The 16931-nt window shown below is 34.8% G+C and overlaps 2 protein-coding genes across 2 annotated transcripts; both read right to left on the reverse strand.

Moving 5' to 3' along the window:
- Positions 1-566: 566 nt before the first annotated feature.
- On the reverse strand, positions 567-10920 carry LOC141679401 (uncharacterized). Its single transcript, XM_074485902.1, has 3 exons — positions 10562-10920; positions 624-1046; positions 567-570 (listed from the first exon to the last, which is right to left on the reverse strand). Exons 1-3 carry the CDS (start codon positions 10918-10920, stop codon positions 567-569), a joined length of 786 nt encoding a protein of 261 aa, XP_074342003.1.
- Positions 10921-11300: 380 nt separating this feature from the next.
- On the reverse strand, positions 11301-11822 carry LOC141679402 (uncharacterized). Its single transcript, XM_074485903.1, has one exon. It carries the CDS (start codon positions 11820-11822, stop codon positions 11301-11303), a length of 522 nt encoding a protein of 173 aa, XP_074342004.1.
- Between the last annotated feature and the right edge of the window lie 5109 nt (positions 11823-16931).

Genomic DNA, 16931 nt, shown 5'->3' on the forward strand with positions numbered 1-16931 from the left:
CGTCTTCATTTATCTAAGATAACTCTCAAAATACCTTCTCAAATGAGAACGCGTCCCCATTACAACTGCATCCAAATTTTCCTTAGTTTTTCTTGTATATAAGTCATTTTTTACTGTTAACCCCTTGATACTATAAGCTAAGGGTTATACGGTAAGGGCGCGTCCTCATTTCAGGAGGCATCTACCTTACTAATTTAATTCAAGAGTCATAAACTATCATCAACATCATGAGGAATATGAGGGCACGTCCTCATGCTTTTCATGCAAGTTATCATCACATAACTCTGTTTCTAGAATGCCTCATATATTTTTTGAACACTCTGTCTTACAATAAAATCAATCAAACAATAATTGACAAATTTTGAATAAATTTCCAAATTCTTTATTAATAATACGCTCCAGTGTCCAAAGTGCACCGGTCTCATGGCTACTATGCTCTGTGGGGAATTTATTTGAAAACATGATCCTTGAACTAGTTCTAAGGTAAGATAGTACATGCACTACCCCGCAGGCTAGGAGGAATTTTATTGCTTCTAGTCTCCAATTCGAGCACAACCCTACTTAAATCAACTGAAAATATAAATAATATGTAAGGGGCCACAGTCGTGCCTTGATGATAATACTTTCGGAGGTGCTCCGCATTCCATGCTCGCGGAATAAGCTTTCCTTCCAAGTCTTCAAGGTGGTATGTCCCCTTCCACAAGATTGCCTTTATTTTGTATGGTCCTTCCCAATTAGCTCCAAAAACTCCATGCTGGGGATTCTTTGAGTTTGGCATCACCTTCCTAAGCACCAGATCTCCTACCTTTAGCAGATGTTCCTTTACTTTCTTGTTGTAGTACCTTGCGGCACGCTGTTGATATGCCGCGAGCCTTAACTGGGAATTCTCCCTTGTTTCTTCCAAAAGATCCAAGTGAAGTCTCTGGTTGATTTCTGCATCTTCCTCCGGGTAACGATCTCTGCGAAAAGATCCCGAACCAACTTCTACGGGAACCATAGCCTCGTACCCGTAAGTGAGCATAAATGGAGATTCCCCCGTAGTAGACCTTGGAGTTGTGTTGTAAGACCACAACAGTTTTTGGAGTTCTTCAGGACAATTTCCTTTGCTTTCCTCCAGCTTGGTCTTGAGGGTATGCTTTATTATCTTGTTGACATCCTTTGTTTGTCCATTGCTCTGAGGATGATAGATTGTTGCGAATTCCTTCTAAATCTTCAAATCCTCACATAGCTGTCGCAACTCCTTGCTATCAAACTGTTAGTGTTTGTGCCCTAGAGACAACACTATGATGTTTTAGTTTAAGACATTAGGATTATTAACGTTTATTAGGGTGTACACGGATCGGGTTGGGCGGGTTGAGGGAATTTAGCGACCCAACCCAATTAATTCGGGTTTTCGAAATTTCAACCCAAACCGACCCGTTTAAATTTGTAATCCAAACCAATTCGTAATACTTCGGTTTGGATCGGTTTGATCGGTTTAGTAAATATTCAAAACTAATATTAATAATTATAAAATAAAGCAGAAAGTCTCAAAGTCTGAAATACTTGAAAATAGTTCAACAAAATATTAAAATCATTCATGTCAGATTTGGCTTAAACATCCAAAAGAGAGTGATAACACAATACTTAGTCTTTAAACATTATTTAAACATTGAACTCGATAAACGAAAATAATGACATATTTTTTAAACATGGAGGACTGATGGTATAAGCTACAGATAAATGAGCTTATCTATTAGGCCTGAACATATTCACAGTTATAAAATTAATAAAATAACGTGTAAGTATATTTTAATCGGGTTGGATTGGATCGGTTTAAAAATATCGAAACCCATATCCAACCCAATTAAATCCGGTTGACATTTTTTCAACCCAAATATGTATCGGGTTGAAAAAAATCGGTTTGGATCGGCCGAAATAGGGTCAGTTCAGATCGGTTAGGTCGGTTTGGTCGGGTTGTGTACACCCCTAAATTGTTTATGTTCTATCGATTATTCCCTTTATAATTTATTAATTCTTAATTTACTGCGATACAAATATTAGATTAATAAATGTCCTTGGAATATGATATACAATTCTATATCTCTAAGTACGTGACTTAGAAATGAGATTATGAGAATAATATCAATATTCCTAAAGGTCCCTAGTCAAGTATTATTATTAAGGGACAATAATAATGCATTAAGACTGGTGTGTTTGTTGATTGATGATCACATCTCATTGATCATAGGTATAGTGATACTAAAGTAAAAAATACAGGCAGATGTATATGTGTATGGTGTTGGACAAATCCAATGTGAGATTCTACATGTATGTTGTGTCATAAGTAATTCTCATTGTGATAATGATGTAATGGTCCTTAGACTTGAAATCATTATATTTTTATACGAGAATTAATGTACTTTGATTACATTAAAAGTTACCTTTGATCAGGTAATGATAATAGTGTATTTCAGGTATATTATGAATTGTATGAGAAATATGAATGATCTAGAAAGTATTTAAACCTCCTAATTTTAGGAGTGATATTATTGGCCTCTTATGTGAGCTAGACTATGAAATGCGTGGCGACGCTCAAATGTTGATTTGATATGATAGTCTACTCATTGATCAAGGAAACTTGGATTAAACATTGATGAGGATGACACATTACATGCCTCTAGTTTAACCTATAATATGTGGTTAAAGGGATTATTTACATTGTACATTATTCACGAAAGGTTTAATTGATCACCGATTCAATTATTATTACTTGGGTAGCAATGATGTATTACTAGATGCCGCTCATTGTTTACGATTTTAAAGTAGATTTAAAATTCGTTGCCAATGTAATAATAACCTATAGGGTCATACACAAAGAATGCTTGAAGGATTATTTAATTTAAATTGGATTTAAATTATATTAAAGTAATTCGAATTATTTATAATATTAATTAAGTATGACTTAATTAATTAGATAAATATTGATATTTGAATTTACTAATATTAATTATGAAATTCATTTGTTAAATAATTAAGTGTGACTTAATTATTATACAAATAGGAATTTTGAATTAATAATAACTCCTAATTAGTTAAGAGTTATAATTCTTAATATACTCTTGATATAATATCTCTTGTGTGGTTGATTTTGGGTGCAAGACTTTTACTAAAACCTTAGCCACCAAGAGAGAAGATGGAGAGAGCAAGGAGAAACGAATTTGTGCTAGTACACATCTAATCCTTGAGTTCAAGCATTCGTGTGGATACCGATAGAGCGTAGATCGCGAGAGCGGGATGCGTGGTGATTGAACAATCTTTGGATCTCCATTATTCAACCAATTTGTAAAGCTTCTTAAGGTAAACAATCTGATCTACAAATTAAATATCTGTTTTTCGCATGGATCCTGCAGTGGATTTCGAAAATTCCGATTTTTCACGTTTTTAATTATTATTTCCGTTGCGTTTATGTGCTCGAAACCCTTCAATGGCATCAGGGCTACTTGCGAAAAGTGTTTAATTCGTTTATGTGTTTACTGTTTTTATGATGATAACATGTATACAATATTCCATGACTGTTATGTATGCGATTTTGTATATTTTACATGTTGTTATGTTTATATATGCGTATGTATGTATATGTTTTGAATATATGATATTCATGAGAGTTGTATAATCATATGATGATTATATAATCTGTATATATACTGATATATACATGTTTTGTGTTTGTTCTTATTATATGAATCGTATTTGATACGATTCTGAATCGGATACAGCGGATTTGCTGAAATCTGGGGCTGGTGTCCGATTTTGGCGAATGAATACGCTATTTCATATGGAATCAAGTGTCTGAATGAAACAGATAGCCAAAGCTACTATTGACTTATCTGTAAGGCGTTTAACATCGTTTAGGCCCTGTAATCTGCGATTTACTATTATCAGATTTAATTTTGAATTTTCTGATTTTTTCCATATTTGGTTTTTCTTATTAGATAATGATGGGTATGATATGTTAAGATCATATTATGTGTTTTAACATGTTCTTATGTATTAATTGAGCATGGTGGGTGGTTATGGCTTATGACCTTAGGTTAATGGTTTGGTTTTTTTAAATACGGATTGCATGTCATTTAATCTTGTAATTTTTAAATCTCGAATGTAACTCGAGTTCTTTTTGTAAGTTCATTAGATTAGTTTTTGTATTTCATTCTTGTAATGTACATGAAGACATGAATATTTGAAGATCAAGGGTAATGCCACATGGAGGCCATCCAAGGAAGCAATACAAGAAAGAAGACATGTCATAGTTAGCTTGTATGCATTTTTCACCTTAGATTGACTTAGACCTTTGTCATTAGCTTGATGAAGATCACATAGGATAAAGCCATAAACAACCACGTTTATTTATTGTACTTTACATATATATGTGCATATGATGAATATATGTGTAGAGTAGTTTATAAAGATGCATGCTTAATTAGATTAAGGATGTATGTATTAGATACGACACTCATGTCATGCTTGCTAAACAAGATAAAATCTGTAATGACTCAAGATTTTAAAATGAACAAACGATTATGAGATTTTCGTGTTTATGAAACATGAAATAAAATACAAGTTTTCTTTATTTCTGACATGAGGCGATTTTGTCAAAAGCGAGTTCTTTGAACTTGTAAGGTTGTGGGTATTAAGCGAGACCGTTGTGACTCCCTCACTACCTGAATATCAAACCATTGACGAATATTGATTTAAAGTATTTTATTCCAGGAAAAATTGGGAATCTCTTTATGATGGGATCATGATCGTTTTAAAATTAACAAAACCCTAAAGTTAATATTAAGTTGATCAGATTCCTTCCAATATGTCCAACGCATTAATCCCTAGATCGATAAGGAGTGGGTTTGCTAGAGCGAAGTACTCCCATATATCATGGGATGGCGTGTTGAAATATATGATACTTTTTAGACCTTTGGGTTTGATTTAACTAAGTTACCACAATAGGATTGTGAACTTAGAGGCATAGAGTTTGGCAAGATTTATTAGATAAATATGAACAAATGTTGTTCCACCAAGCTATCCAGGAGTTATATAGTTGATATAATTGACAAATATTGTCTACCTAAATAATCATGTTTTAGGAAAAAACCCAAAGCTTACCTAACGCATGGTGAAATATGGATCTGGGCTCACTAGAAAGAATATAGAAGATATTTTTTCCGAATTAATAGTTAGGGCTATTGATTTGATAACAATAGTGGGAGATATATATTATGCATATATATATATGAATAATCACTTGAACATAATTTAATGATCATCTGTAGACTAAGTCATTTTATGCACTTTAATATTATATATATCAAATGACAAATAACACAAATAACTTCTCTATGTAATAGTCCTTGAGAAGGACAAGCTAAAATGAAATAATTTCCTCAATTGACATGGGAACTTGAGGATTGTCCTCAGATTCAAGAATGTCACTCAAACCCCTCACTTATTTCTTCTAGCCGAGAATGAAACATGTGCTGAACAAAATACTTACCAGAAGCAAACTAATTATGCAACTGATCTTTCATATCTCATGCTTGTAATTATGAGTGCTGAGCTTTAGAAGCAACAAGAGCATAATGATGCTTATGATATGATTGGGCACCTTCAAAGGCTCGTTAGAAATATTTGACAATAATAAGGCACCATACTTTTGCATTAATGGGAGAATGATATCCGGTTGGACCACATGTTGTAAAGATGATAGGTATATGTACCTTGATATTTTGGGATTCAAGAATAGTCTAGAGACTCAGCTTGATTTGATCAAACGACCTTTGAACAACTTCTATTTTTAGTTTGTTAATAACAAAAGGAATGAGATAGACAGAACACTCACTGAGTTGTTAAACATGTTTAGAACTGCTGAAAATAACACGGTATAGGCATGAATTACGTCCATATTGATGGTGTACACAAGGAATGCAAATGGGAAAGGAAAATGAACAGGAAAAGTGAAGATTTGATCTTATTCGATGCCAAACCAAAGTCCAATCCCAAAGGGCTTTTGAAGCCTGATAGTGGTGTTGCTAAAAGAGATGATTGCCACGTCTGTGTAAATAACTGGATGATTGGAAGTTAAATTGTCGAGCTTGTTTAGAAGATCTAAAGAAGAAGACCGGCAATGGTCAATCTTCAGGTATCAGGTTAGAATTGGAGCAAAAGTTATTGCTATAGTTAAAGGAACTCGATACCTAATTTTTCCCATAATGCGAGATTGAGAACTTGATAAATTGTTATTATGTGCCTGCCTTTAACGGATACATTAAATTAATTTCCTGTCAGGACAAGAAAGGTTTTCATTTTAATTAAATAAAATATAGTTGTTTATTCTATTTTAATGATAAGGCTTATAATGTTGCACAAATAGTTAACAATTTATATGTTCTAAGATGACTCAAATCAAACATTACCTCTAGTATTGTCGTTAAGCCATATAAAGAGAAACGCATTTTAGAGTTACATATAGATGGATACTTGGATAAGTTTGATTTTCAATCATATGGAAGATGCGAACTTTGTCTCATTGGAAAAATGACTAAAGCTTCTTTTACCTGATCAAGTGAAAGGGCCACCGAACGATTAGGACTTATGCATAATGATGTATGTGGTCAAATGCGTATGATGGCAAGGGGTGGCTTATACTACTTCATAACATTTACTGATGATTTCAGTAGATATGGATATGTGGTTCTTATGAAGAATAAATACGATTCTTTTGAAATGTTCAAAGAATATAAGGCCGAAGTAGAAAAGCAAACAAAGGAAAAGTATAAAAGTTTTACGATCATATCATAGAGGAGAATACTTAAGCCTCAAATTCAAGAGTTTCTTGAAAGAGTGTGATATTGTATCACAACTTACTCCTTCTGAAACACCTCAATGGAATAGATTTTCGATAGGAGAAATCGTACCTTGTTGGACATAGTGTGATCGATGATGAGTCAAGCGGATCTTCCATTCAGTTTCTAGGGTTATGCTCTAGAAACGGCTGCATATACACTTAACCAAATTCCGACTAAAGCGGTCCAAAAGACTCCATATGAGATATGGATTGATAAATGTCATAACATATCATTTACGAAAATTTGGGGATGTGAAGCATTTGTAAAATATTTAGCCTCTGACAAGCTTGGACCAAAATTAGATAGATGTTATTTTGTGGGATACCCAAGTGAGACTAGAGTATAGTTTTTATAATTCTTCCGAGAACAAAGTGTTTGTTGCTCGGGCCGCTGTATTTCTTGAGAGAGAATTACTTTCTAAGAAAATTAGTGGGAGGATAATACATCTCGATGAAGATCGAGAACCACATGATAACATTGAACCAAAGTTGGAATAAGATCAGGATGTCCATCAAAATGTTGAAAGTAATCATGTTCAGAAAACACAGGTTGTCCGTAGATCTAGTAGTATTCGCCATAAGCCCGGGAAAAATTATGAATTTCTTTTGACTCAATATGGTGATGTGATGCTTACGGATAATGATAAGACTCTCACCTAGCAAGATGCTATGAACAGTCCAGACTCCGAGAGATGGCTACAGGCCATGAAATCTGAGATAGAATCCATGTATCAAAATAAAGTACTAACTTTAGTTGATCCACTCGAAGGGGTAAAACCTATAGGGTGTAAGTGGGTTTTCAAGAAGAAAACTGTCATAAATGATAAAGTACAGACCTATAAGACGTGACTAGTGGCAAAAAGTTTCAAACAAATTCATGGTATAGACTATGATGAGACTTTTTCACTAGTTACTGTGGTCAAGTCCATCGGGATTTTGCTAGCAATAGCTGGTTACTTTGACTATGAGATTTGGCAATTGGATGTCAAAACCACTTTCTTATATGGGAGCCTTGAACATGATGTATATATGATACAACCTGAGGGTTTTGTCGATCCAAAGTTTGCTAAGATATTTTGTAAGTTGCTTCTATCTATTTATAGATTGAAGCAAGCCTCAAGGAGAATGAATATTCATTTTGATGAAACGGTCAAAGAGTTTGGCTTTATTCAAAATGAAGATGAACTATGCGTTTACAAGAAAGTTAATGGGAGCCATGTGACATTCCTAGTATTATATGTAGATGACATATAATAAATAAGGAATGACATACCTTCTCTACAGGCTGTTAAGACTTGGTTGATAAATAGTTTCTCGGTGAAAGACTTAGGCAATGCTACCTATATATTAGGGATCAAGATCTATAGAGATAGATTGAAAAGATTAATCGACCTACTCAGAGTACATACATTGATAAAATATTACATCATTTTAGGATGCAGGAGACAAAGAAAGGATATGTTTTGATGTCTCATGGGATAGTGATCTCAAAAGATAATTGCCCAATAAATTATTAGATGATTAGGGCCGTTTGAGAAAGTTCCATATACTTTAGCAATTGGATCTATAATGTGTACAATGATATGTATTTATCCCGATGTTTTGTATGCTTTGAGCATGATGAGCAGATACCACTCTAATCCGGGTGAGGGTCACTGAATAATTTTCAAGAATATTCTTAAGTACTTAAAGTGGACTAAAGATTTATTTTTGGTATATGGAGAAGATAGGGAACTAGTTGTAAAAGGTTACACTGATGCTAGTTTATGAACCTAATTTTTGGACAGACAAGGATGATTACGTGTTTATGTCAGTTTTGTGTTTTGTCTAAATATAAGTGATGTTAGCTCGAATAGTTCACATCAAGAACATTGATGATTCTATAATGGAATCTGAATATATTGATATTTTTGAAACAGCCAAGGAGACTGTTTAGGCATATACTTAAGAGATATCACCTTATTAATGAGATTAATGATCAAGGAGATATAAATGTAAAGTGCATAGTAATGATAGTGTTGCAGACCCACTAACTAAGGCTTTATCGCAGCAGAAGCACGATGGTCATACTAGTTCCATGAGTATTAGATACATGGGTGATTGGCTCTAGTGTAAGTGGGAGATTATTAGTGTTTGTGCCCTAGAGATAACACTATGATATTTTAGTTTAAGACATTAGGATTATTAATGTTTATATTCTATCGATTATTCCCTTTATAATTTATTAATTCTTAATTTACAGCGATGTAAATATTAGATTAATAAATATCCTTGGAATATGATATGCAATTCTATATCTCTAAGTACGTGACTTAGAAATGAAATTATTATAATAATATCAATATTCCTAAAGGTCCCTAGTCAAGTATTATTAAGAGACAATAATAATGCATTAAGACTGGTGTGTTTGTTGACTGATGATCACATCTCATTGATCATAGGTATAGTGATACTAAAGTCAAAAATACAGGAAGATGTATATGTACATGGTGCTGGACAGACACAATGTGAGATTCTACATGTATATTGTTTCATAAGTAATTCTCACTGTGATAATGATGTAACGGTCTTTAGACTTGACATCATTATATTTTTATACGAGAATTAATGTACTTTGATTACATTAAAAGTTACCTTTGACCGGGTAATGATAAAAGTGTATTTCGAGTATATTATGAATCGTATGAGAAATATGAATGATCTGGAAAGGATTTAACCCTCCTAATTTTAGGAGTGATATTATTGGCCTCTTGTATGAGTTAGACTATGAAATGCGTGGATACGCTCAAATGTTGATTTGATATGATAGTCTACTCATTGATCAAGGAAACCTTGATTAAATATTGATGAGGATGACACATTATATGCCTCTATTTTAATCTATAATATGCGGTTAAAGGGATTATATTACATTGTACATTATTCACGAAAAGTTTAATCGTTCACCAATTCAATAATTATTACTTGGGTAGCAATGATGTATTACTAGATGCCGCTCATTATTTATGATTTTAAATTTATATTTAAAATTCATTGCCAATGTAATAATAACCTATAGGGTCACACACAAAGAATGCTTGAAGGATTATTTAATTTAAATTGGATTTAAATTATATTAAAGTAATTTGAATTAATTATAATATTAATTAAGTATGACTTAATTAATTAGATAAATATTGATATTCGAATTTACTAATATTAATTATGAAATTCATTTGTTAAATAATTAAGTGTGACTTAATTATTATACAAACGTGAATTTTGAATTAATAATAACTCCTAATTAGTTAAGAGTTATAATTCTTATTATACTCTCGATATAATATCTCTTGTGTGGCTGATTTTGGATGCAAGAATTTTACTAAAACCCTAGCCACCAAGAGATAAAATGGAGAGAGCAAGAAGAAACGAATTTGTGCTAGTATACATCCAATCCTTGAGTTCAAGCATTCGTGTGGATATCGATAGAGTGTAGATCGCGAGAGCGGGATGCGTGGTGATTGAACAATCTTTGGATCTCCATTATTCAACCAATTTGTTAAGCTTCTTAAGGTAAACAATCCGATCTACGAATTAAATATCTGTTTTTCGCATGGATCCTGCGGTGGGTTTCAAAAATTCTGGTTTTCCACGTTTTTAATTATTGTTTCCGTTGCGTTTATGTGCTTGAAACCCTTCACAAACTGCTTTCCGTTGTCAGAAACAACTTTGTAAGGAATTTCAAATCTGCACACAATAGAGTTGAACAAAAAGTCTTTGATTTTCTTTGCAGTGATAGTTGTCAACGACATATCCTCGGCCCACTTAGTAAAGTAATCGACTGCGACCACTGCATACTTGACATCTCCTTTAGCTTTCGGTAATTCTCCAATAAGATCAATTCCCCACATGGAAAATGGCCATGGACTCGCTATAGGTGTCAAAAGCGTTTCTGGCATAAATGAGTAATTTGCAAAATGTTGGCAGCGATCACATGCTCTAACAAAGTTCGTAGCATCCTCATTCATCGTAGGCGAATAATAACCTTGGCGTAAAACCTTCATCGCCAATGAGTTATCCCCTGAGTGATTACCATAAATTCCTTCATGTACCTCCCTTAGGATATAATTTCCCTCTTCCTTATCGACACATCTGAGCAGCGGTTAATTGAAGCTTCCCTTATACAAAACTTCGTCATACACCACATATTTCGCAGCCTGGTAGTGGAGTCATCGAGCTTTAAATTTATCCTCAGGGAGTGTTCCCTTGTGAATGTAGGCAAGGATAGGCATCATCCATATTTCCTTGGGAGCCTCATCTACTTGCATCACTTTTACCTCTGGTATACTAGGAATCTCCTGAATTTCCAAGGGTATAGATCTCAACAACATGGCTTCTTGTTGGGACCCCATTTTTGCCAGAGCATCCGCGTTGCTGTTCTTTCTCATGGTACACACTCCAGTCTAACCTTCTTGAACTTTCTAGTCAGCCGCTGCGTGCACCTCAAGTATAATTCTGTTCGCGGTCCTCGAGCTTGAAATCCCCCATTTACTTGGTTTACCACCAACTCTGAATCACTTTTCGCAATTAGATTCCGCACTCTCATTTCCAAAGCAATCTTCAGGCCATTAATAAGGGGTTCATACTCTGCATCATTGTTTGTAGCATAGAACTTAAAGTGAATCGCGCTCATCAGATGATGGCCTTCCGGAGATACAAGCACTATGCCCGCGCCTGCCCCTTCATTGTTAACTGCTCCATCCACATGCAGAATCCACCACGGGTGTGAAAGCTCTTCTTTCAGAAATAAGTCTAATACTTCCTCAAGAATGGGAGGATGTAACGCTATCAGATCCTTATCATCAATTTCAGAATTAAACTCCAATAGTAAATCAACTAGAGCTTGTCCTTTGATTGCGGTGCGAGGCATGTATTCCAAGTCAAACTGCCCCAATTCCACAGCCATCCTTCCCGATAATTCTGGTTTGTGAAGGACTTGCCACAGAGGATATGTTGTACGAACTTCAATTCTATGAGCTTAAATACGGGCATAACTTCCTCGATACGAGGGTCAACGCATAGACAAACTTCTCCATGCTAGTATAGCGAGTCTCAACATCGTGCAGTCGCGTACTCACATAATATACTGGTGACTGTTGCGCATCCTCTTTTCTCACCAGCACTGCGCTCATTGAATACTCCGAGACTGCAAGGTATAGAATCGGAGACTCTCCATCCAATGGTATCAACAGTATGGGAGGGTTCCCTAGTTGTTCCTTGATCCTTCTGAAAACTTCCTCACACTCCGGTGTCCACACAAAATCTTTCCCTTCCACTTTAATCGTCTTGAATTCCTTGCATCTGTCGAATGATTTAGATATAAATCGATTCAACATTACGATTCTCCATGCGGGTTAACTTCATGCGAAACCTCCTTAGGATGTTAAATATCTCCATTAGATGCTTGACATGGTCATTTGCCTCCTTTGATTTGACCAGCATGCCATCAACATATACTTCCATTGTCCTTTCAATCTGATTTTTGAACATCATGTTCACCAACCGCTGGTAAGTCACGCCCATGTTGATTAACCCGAATGGCATCCCTATATAACAATATAATCCTCTATCGGTGGTGAAGGATGTATGGTCCTGATCGGGGCCATACATTGGAATTTGATTATAACCGGAGTACGCATCTATGAAGCTCAACAGGGCGTGCCCCGCTGTTGCATCAACCAACTGATCAATCCGTGGTAGCGGGAAACTATCCTTCGGGCAAGCTTTGTTAAGATCTGTGAAATCTACACACGTCTTCCACTTCCCATTTGGTTTTTTTATAGGCACCGAATTTGCGAGCCACTCGGGGTATAAAGATTCCTTGATTAGTCCAACTTCCAACAGTCGATCTACCTCTTCTTTTAATGATATTGCCCTTTCCCCGCTCACCGGTCGACGCTTCTGACGTATGCCCGTGCAATTAGGAAAGATGTTCAAACGATGACACATTACTCCCGAGTCAATCCCAACCATGTCTGAATGGCTCCATGCAAAGACATCAAGATTCTTCATCAAAAAACGGGCGAGCCTTCCTCTCATCTCATAGCTTAACTGAGATCCCACCTTAAATATCTTCCTCAGATCATCCTTGTAGATATGGATAGATATCGTGTCCTCAGCTTGCCCTATTTTTCAGCAGGCATAGGGATCCTAGGATCCAAATCAAAATCAAAGTCCCGAGAGTCTTCCACTTCCATTCATATACTTGAGGGCGCGTCCTTATGAAAGGAATATGTCCTAAGTCCAATCATGTATTAGGATTTAGGAATAACTTTTTATGTAATCTGTTTTGATTTCATTGATATTAATAAAAGACTTGTTTTGTTTTTATTACGGGCTCTATCTATTTAAGTGTTTAAATAAGATATACCATAATTTAGAGTAAAGCTTTTTATGGATTATGATGAGATCATAATAGTGAGACCTAAAAGATGATAACTCTAAACTTAAATAGTTCCTGGTCGTAGGATTAATAACTGGTAATTAATAATCCACAAAGATCGGTACATACTATGCTTGCTTCATTATGAAGGATGTCTGTTCTCATAGACATTTGTGTGGTGATACTATAGCTAGTATGTAAGTGCTTATTATATAATAAGTTCACTGAACATGACTCGCACAGCTGAACAACTGATGCAGTTCACTCACATGTCAGCAGTTGTTCACATAGTGATAGTTGTACAAGTATCCTTAGACTTGAGGTCATAATAGTCATCTTGTGTACACTGAACTATGTTTTGGTTTAGTTCTTAGTCTCCAGGGACAATTATTAGGGCTCTACTGGGTATAAGAATTTGTACACGAAGATAGTGTATGATCAATATAGGATCTACCCCTTCCAGTGAAGGAAGCGAATGTTCAAGGCTGATCCACTTATGCTAGTTCAGGAATCTCTGGCCAGAGTGAATGAAATTAGAAAGGAGTTTATAATTTGCATAGAACTACGCATAGTAAATGGTAAGCAAGTGATTGAATTAGATAGGCTTGACACGAGATCCATGCCTTGTATTTAATCGGGACATTGTAGGGTAGAAGGAGTTTATTGTACGGTAACTATTCACAGAATAGGTTCTTGGTATTTTTAAGCAGTGAATTCATATTATCCGGATAGTCGCGATATGCTGAGAAGTATCCCTCACGATGTAGAATGAATGTGATTAATTAATTAATCATATTTAATAAATTAGAGAATTTATATAAATAATGATAAAATAGTTTTATTATTATTTATTTCTACTACCGGCTTAATATTGAACCTACAGGGTCTCACCATAAAAAGAGAATGATTTAATGGTGGAGGAATTAATTAATAATGGCTGATAATTATTTATTTATGAAATAAATAATTAATTGGAAAATTTAATAATTAATTAAATGAGATTTAATTGATTATAAATTAATTAAGAAAAGTTCTTAATATTATTAATTAAAGGATTTAATTTTTGGAAATTAAATCAAGAGAGAGAATTATTTCTAAAGTGTTTAGAAAAAGGATTAATTATTAATGACAATAATAAATGGGATAATAATAATAATATTTATGGGAAAATTTCAGCTGAAAATTTTGCCTATAAATATACTATTATAAACCCTATTTTCATTCGAACCCAAAAAAACCCAAAAGTTTTAGAAAGCCAAATTCTCTCCACCTCCTCCTCCTCCTCCTTAACGTCGTTTTCTTGGTGGATACCGGTGGAGTGCTTGACGTTTGAGGAGCAGCTGCTAAGGATCTCCGATCGTTGCTCTTGGATCGCATATTAAAGGTTAGTAATCGATCCCTACGTTTTTACCACGATTTATGTGCTTTTATTTGGATTTTGTATGTGTAAAAGTGTTTTACCATGCCCCGCTATGATTAAAATCCAACATTGGTATCAGAGCATAGGTTGTATGCATATAGATCTGTGGTAAAAAATTCAGAATTTTATGTGCTTGTATGAATAAATTATGATTTTTACAAGTTATATTATGGATTAATTTTGTCTGATGAGAAATCGTTTCTCAGAATAATTTTGAATGTTGATCTGGGTTCTACAAGTGTTGTCGATCGTCTGGGTATTTTTTTCATAATTTTATGATGTATAGATTTTTTATTATGAATTTTTGAAGTTGTTGTAATTAAAATTCGTAATTAGATAAGTATATATATGTATATTCTGTTGTATATATATATATATGTTTGTATATCTGCTGTTGTATTGTCTGTGTTGTACTGTTGCACGGAAAAGGAGGAAGACAGGGCACAGTACGGCGGCACAACAACCGAGGAGGAAAGCGGCGGCTGCTGCAAAAGAAAGAAAAAAAAAGGGTGTCGCGCATTCCGGGAATGCGTTACACCCTGTGGCGCATTCACGGAATGCGTTACACCTTTTAATTGGTTAAAAGGGTTGTAACGCATCACTGGAATGCGTTACAGGGCTTGTAACGCGTTCCTGTAATGCGTTACAGCCCGACTGTCCACATTAAATTTGATTTTCTGGGAGTTTCGTAACTCCGTTTTGGGCGTGCAATATATCGTTGGATTCATTTTTCCGAGACGGATCTAATGGAGTGATTAAATTTTAGTTTATATAAAAGTTTTGAACTGTTTATATTTCCGAAAGTGTTTTAAAGCTATTTTTAACTGTTTTAACTGCTTTTAAATGCTTCATGTGATACATAGAGATGTATAATGCTTAGACCAATTTGCTAGATGATGTAACATGCCTACCTTGATGTTTATTCATGTTTATATATGTGATATATGCTTAGTTTATCATGCGATGATAGATTTAGGTGAACTTAAATGAACATAAGGCGTTTGTTAGACAACCTAGTATAGTGAAATTGTTTCATAACCTTAATAATAATATTATGAATACAATCATGAGATTCTTGTGTTTATGAAACACGTAATTGAATAAGAATTTTCGATATGAGAGAAAGGATGATTCTGTCAACAACAGATTTCTATCTGTAAGAAAGGGTTATTAAGTGACGCCTCTTGACAATGCTCCACCCGATTTGGGAATCATCTGATTATTGATTATTGATTTGAAATATTTAATTTAAAAGGAAGAATTTCTTTATAATATGATTATGATTGTAACGTAATATAATCCCTCTAAAATTAAATAATATCAAGTAGTAATTGGCCAATGATACAACAGGCTTGTGTCGGTCATAGCCTTCCAACATGATAGAAAGTAGTTCTTATTTTTAAATCATTGCCGTTTCGTGCCACAGCCGAGGGCTTTGATTTCAAAATAAGAAATACTTGTCTATTACATAGAGATGTGTACATTGAATAAGAATCTAAAGGTCGTTACGTGCCACAGCCGTGGGCCTTTGGGGACTGATTCAACTGTACGGAATGTGGGGTTAGACTTGACTTAGAATATTGAGTTTGTCGTGCCACAGCCGTGACACAATTATTCAAGAGGCTAAAGTTTGATTAGGGAATAACATAAGATGTAATTGACAAGAGTTGTCTGCCTATTGAACATTACATGGCGGTTCGTGCTACAACCGGGGTTGTGTAATGGAATGTAGGATCCCTATTCCCACTAGCATTATGAATGCTTAATTTTTCACGTAGGGGGTTGAATAAATTAGGTAAACTAGTGGGAGCCACTTATGAATAAAGACCCGATTCATATAGTGTTTTTAAAATGAAATCGAATATTTGCTAAGTGTTGTTATGTGTTTATCATTTACAGATTTACAATATATATTATGTCTTCTGCACTATCACTAAGGAGCATACTGGATGCTCACAAATTGACTGGTCCTAATTATGCTGACTGGCTTCGAAACTTGAGAATTGTTCTCAGGATTGAGAAGCTGGAAGTGATTGACTCATCTAAGCCTACTGAACCTGCTAGTGATGCACATAATGATGAACATGTTGTGTATTGTAAGTGGATAGATGATGCAAATGTTGTTCAATGCATCATGCTAGCTTCCATGAACATTGAGCTACAGAAGCAACATGAGCATATGGATGCTCACACTATCCTAATGCATCTACAAG

Source organism: Apium graveolens, chromosome 8, assembly GCF_009905375.1.
Source record: "Apium graveolens cultivar Ventura chromosome 8, ASM990537v1, whole genome shotgun sequence".
Lineage (NCBI taxonomy): Eukaryota > Viridiplantae > Streptophyta > Magnoliopsida > Apiales > Apiaceae > Apium > Apium graveolens.